The 4,568-nt window shown below is 40.7% G+C and overlaps 1 protein-coding gene and 1 long non-coding RNA gene across 2 annotated transcripts in view; both read right to left on the bottom strand.

Annotated features, from left to right (window-relative positions):
- The window catches only part of LOC105300967, a 667-nt gene extending 273 nt beyond the window's left edge, over positions 1-394 (bottom strand). The window contains exon 1 of the long non-coding RNA XR_002775971.1: positions 88-394. This is a non-coding gene — a long non-coding RNA (uncharacterized LOC105300967). The remainder of the gene's footprint in view (positions 1-87) is intronic.
- LOC105300972 (A disintegrin and metallopeptidase domain 3-like) overlaps positions 1-3,916 on the bottom strand; it is an 80,259-nt gene extending 76,343 nt beyond the window's left edge. The window contains 2 exon segments of the mRNA XM_023520053.1: positions 3,257-3,339; positions 3,848-3,916. Coding sequence (XP_023375821.1) covers positions 3,257-3,339; positions 3,848-3,905 — 141 coding nt within the window. The 5' untranslated portion in view covers positions 3,906-3,916.
- Between the last annotated feature and the right edge of the window lie 652 nt (positions 3,917-4,568).

Genomic DNA, 4,568 nt, shown 5'->3' with positions numbered 1-4,568 from the left:
TAACTACGTAAAGCAGATTTTTAACCAAAAGTGTTCTTGCATCACAATCTTTTTTACTGCCTTTTCCCTTTGGTTTTTCCAGTTTACCTTCATTGCCAAAGACTTTTAAGCCAGTGAGTTCCAAGGCTTTTTCAGCAAATTCAAAATCCACATAGCCAAACTTCCTAGACACATCATTTCTGACATCCACACGGCAAGACCATTTTTAGCAAAAATGACACTGATACCAGTTTTAAAATCAGAAGCAGATTAGTTGAAATTCGGGTTTCCAACAAAGAGACTGGAAGATGGAGTGATTCTGTGGCTTCTGCTTTCTGTTTCTTGGCTTCAAGAGCTGCTTCCTCTTTGGCCATTTCCTTCTTTCCTTTTCCAGGTGCTTCTTTGACAGGTTCTTCCTCCTCTTCCTCCTTCTCAACTTCTTCTCTACAGTTTCCACTTCTTCTTCATCCAATGCAGTACTCTTCACCTTCACAGGAACAGCTTTTGCAGGAGCTATCTTGCCTTTGGCTTGCTACAATCCCCACAGCTTCGTCTTCAGAGACATCTTCTTCCTCTGCATCCTCTTCACTGTTCTCTTTCTTGCCATTCTTTGCTCCCTTGGCTGCCATGGCTGCTCCCTTCTTGCCAGGTGTCGCTACTGCTTTGGCTGGTGTAACTGCTGCCTTTTTGTCAGGGTGACAACTGCTTTCTTTGCTGGTGTAGCGACTGCAACCTTTTTTATTGAGGAAACCATCACCCTCTTATCTGGAGTTGTGGTAGCTTTCTTGCCTTTATTCTGAGGAATGATAACCTCTCCTCTGCTCTCATTTTCTTTATCTTCTTCCTCCTTCATTGTAGGGAAGAGACATTTTCTTGGGGTCACCTTGATTTGACCAGCCTTGTGTGTACCCTCCTTGCCTGAGTGGAGATCCTATAGGCCGCCGGCCTTCTAATAAAACAGTCTGGCCACTTCCTGCCTTGTGGCCGGGTCCCCTCTGGAGACACCTGGACCCGTTACTGCTGCCCTAATTATACACATTTCTTAAACAATCGGTATAGCTTGTAATTAGAGGCAGGGGAGAGAGTATCGGTGCTGTTATTTCCTTGTAGGTCACTAGTATTTTTCTGCACTTAACTATTTTGCTTAAACAAATCATTAGCATATATTTTGGGGATTTTTATTACTACTTTGCATTATTCTCATTTCTGATATGACATATTTTTTCCTTCTCCTTTCTCTTTTCCTTAGTCTATCTCATCAAAATATCTATTTTATATTCTTTTCAAAAATCAATTTTTGAGATTATGAATATGGGGTATTTTCTTATAACTTAACTTTCATTAATTCTACTTCTTAATTTTAGTAACATCTTAACATTTTTAAGGTTATATTTTTTAACTTCTAATTTTCATATTTTTTTGTTTACTTAAGTATTTGAAGTTATAAATTATACCCTTATACCATACCATCTTAAGAGCGTGACTCAAATTTCGGTTTGTAATTTCTTTATTCTTGTCCATTATTTATTATTTAATATCCATTATAATTTATGATTTCTTCAACCCATGAATTATGTACGAGTGCTTTTTTAAATTACCAAATACATTTTCCAGTCTCTTTGTTAAGTTTTAAATTAAATTGTTACCAGAGTTCTGCACGATTTTTTTTTTATTTTTCATTTTTTTAACTTGCTATTATAAATTTTGTTAAATGACCTGTATATTCTAGAGAAGAATACGAACTACTGTGTAGACAGAGCTGATTTACTGCTGGATTAGAAAAGCTCTATCCTGATTTCTGGGGATGCCTACAGGCCTGAATGTTTCTGACTCTTAGTTAAGAAAAAGGCAATGAGATTTATAGTGCACCATTTAGGTTTCAACAGTCCCCTGGCCAAGGTTAGCTTCCTTAGTTTTCCCTGCCTACTTTGACAAGGCTGTGACTTTGGCTAGAGTCACCGAAAGCTTTGTAAGGAGTTCTCCCAAGGCCCAAATTCTTCCCATTGGTCTTGTTATTTCAAGCCACAGACTCAGCATGTTCCAGGAGCAGAAACTGGGTTCATGGAGAGCTGACTGTTGGATGTTTCTTGGATCCTGATATTTACCTGAATTCTTTCTCTTGCTGCACCATATGCTTTGCCATTAAAGGCAAGCCTCATGTGTGATACCCTGTGGCAGGAGTCCCCTATCCCCAGGCCCCGGATAGGTTTGGGTCCGTGGCCTGGCAGTAACCCAGCCTCACAGCAAGAGGTGAGTGGTAGGCTACCCCGCTATGCTTCATCTATATTTGCAGCAGCTCCTCAATTTTAGCTAGCATCACCGCCTCAGTTTCACCTCAGACCACCAGGCATTAGATTCTCGTAGGAGCACTGGGCCCTGGTACCAAAAAGGTTGGGGACTGCTGCCCTGTTGGGTCTAGTCAGTCCTAACAAAGAGCAGAAAGAGGAAAACAGTACATTTACTCCATAGGCTCGCTTTTATAAACATATATCCATGAAATAAAATGGTTATTTTTGTTGTTCAAATTGTCTTTATATTTTTATGATATGTCAACCAACATTGGAGAAAAATATTTTAAGATCTCACTATGAAAATGGATCTGAAAATTTCTCCCTCCAGTGCTATCAGTTTTTATTTTATATGTGCTGAGGGCATTTTATTAAATTCATATAAATTTAGAATTGTTATACATTCTCACTGAACTATTTTAAGTAATGATGCTTATTACTCATAATGTTTGCATGAAAATGTGTGTATTAAGTGTTTGTGCATTCAATGCTTTTGTTTTTTCCCCTGCTATTATCATGGATATTCACATTTTCTTTTTGTTAGCATTTTCCAAGTATATGTTATACTCTCCTAAACAATTTAACCTCTCTGGATATTTATATTTTTGGTGTAATAGCTTTTACAAACACATTCTCACTGGATTTTTTTGGTGAGCAAAAGGAGACGGTCAGATAGACCATACAATTTATAAAACTTGCCTTGATGTGTAATAGTTTTTTCAGTTGGCAATTCAATGTTCTTCTCAGACTTGCTACTGAGATGCCAACCCTTGGATTCCTATCAGATCACCGTGTAACTTTAAAATTTCATAATGTTCATATATTACTTGAGAAATGGAAAACAAATCAACAAAACTTGCTCTTATTCAGACAAAATGGTTCTTTAACAGTAATAGAACAAGAAAGATGCGTGGATTCATTTGGGTCGTGTAATCCGGGAAATATAAAACGTTCATTTAAACAAACAAACAAAAAGATTTCTTAATTACTTGCGTTTCTGACATATCGCCATCCTTGGTGTTGGTCTCAATCTTCTCTGGCACTGTAATTTGCAGAAGTGATGCTTCAGAGTCTGCAGGAAGGGAAACGTGTGTGAGCATTCCCAGAATATAGAGCATTTTTATTCTTCACATACTTGTCCTCCCCTATCATATCACTCTCTGAACTTCCCAGACCCAACACACACACACACACACACACGCACACACACACAGGGCAAAATCATATGTTGTACGATTCCAGGAGGAGTCTCCGCTGGACTTGGGAGTATTACACCCTACTGCTCTCCAGAGACGCTTGGGACTCGGTGACCTCAGCCCTCCCTAGGTAAAGAAATATTGGTCTGAGAACCTCATCCAGGGTCTCTCCTTCACCCTCCTCCCCAGAAGCAGAGCTCCCTCTCCTGCCGGTACAGGGTCAGGTAAGTGAAGGACAACTATTCCAGGAGTGCTCTCAGCCCTCCAATCACCAGGACTAGCAGGATCCTGAAACTAAGAGAGCTCCAACGGAATGCTGGGCTGTCCCTGGCCGGGCCCAGGATTCTGGAGCAAGGAGGGCACTGCTCTGCAGACCCAGCTTACGATGGTCAGTGGAGGTCAGCCGGCCCAGACTTAAGAGGATCAGTAAGATAGACAGCATTGCGTGGCCGGCGGGCCTCTCCGCGGTGATGGCAGTTGGCCCCGGATTGGAGGCAGCTCGAGCGCAGGCGCGGTCGCTTGCCCCACGGGGCGGCTGGAGGGATCAGCTGCTCAGCCCCGCCCAACCTAGCTGGCCGCCCATCCAGGCCGGCTGCATGCGGAGCTGGGGGAGCTGGGGGAGCTGGATCCCTTCCCACGCATTTATTTTCCCCAAATTTAACGTTTCTCCTCTGGAAGTAGAACATTTGCGTTTGAAGTTCTTGGCAATAGTAAGGGTCCATGTAATAGCTTTCTGGTTCAATGGCACCAGAAATGGTGCAAGGGATGTAGAAATTCACAACATGTTTAATGGCAGACAATTGCCGATTTTAACCACATGTAATGGGGGATTTCTGTTTAAGTTGCAGATAAAAAGGTACACACAGAGAGAGATTGTGAAAAAATGTAAATCAATTCTTCAATATTGCCGATGAGTTTGTTTCTTAGAAAAGTCTTTGGTTAAAGAAAATGAATTAATCTATATATATTTTTGGAGATAATACAGCCATTTTTACTATGATGATTCTCCCAGTCTATGAATACGAACATCTTTCTACTTCTTTGTCTCTTCTTCAATTTCTTTTTATAATGTCTCATAATTTTCAGGGTATAGATCCTTCACATC

The sequence above is a fragment of the Pteropus vampyrus genome, unplaced genomic scaffold, assembly GCF_000151845.1.
Source record: "Pteropus vampyrus isolate Shadow unplaced genomic scaffold, Pvam_2.0 Scaffold8, whole genome shotgun sequence".
In the NCBI taxonomy this organism is placed as follows: Eukaryota; Metazoa; Chordata; class Mammalia; order Chiroptera; family Pteropodidae; genus Pteropus; species Pteropus vampyrus.
The sequence above is the reverse complement of the archived record's forward strand: the minus strand, read 5'-3'. Positions and strand labels throughout refer to the sequence as shown.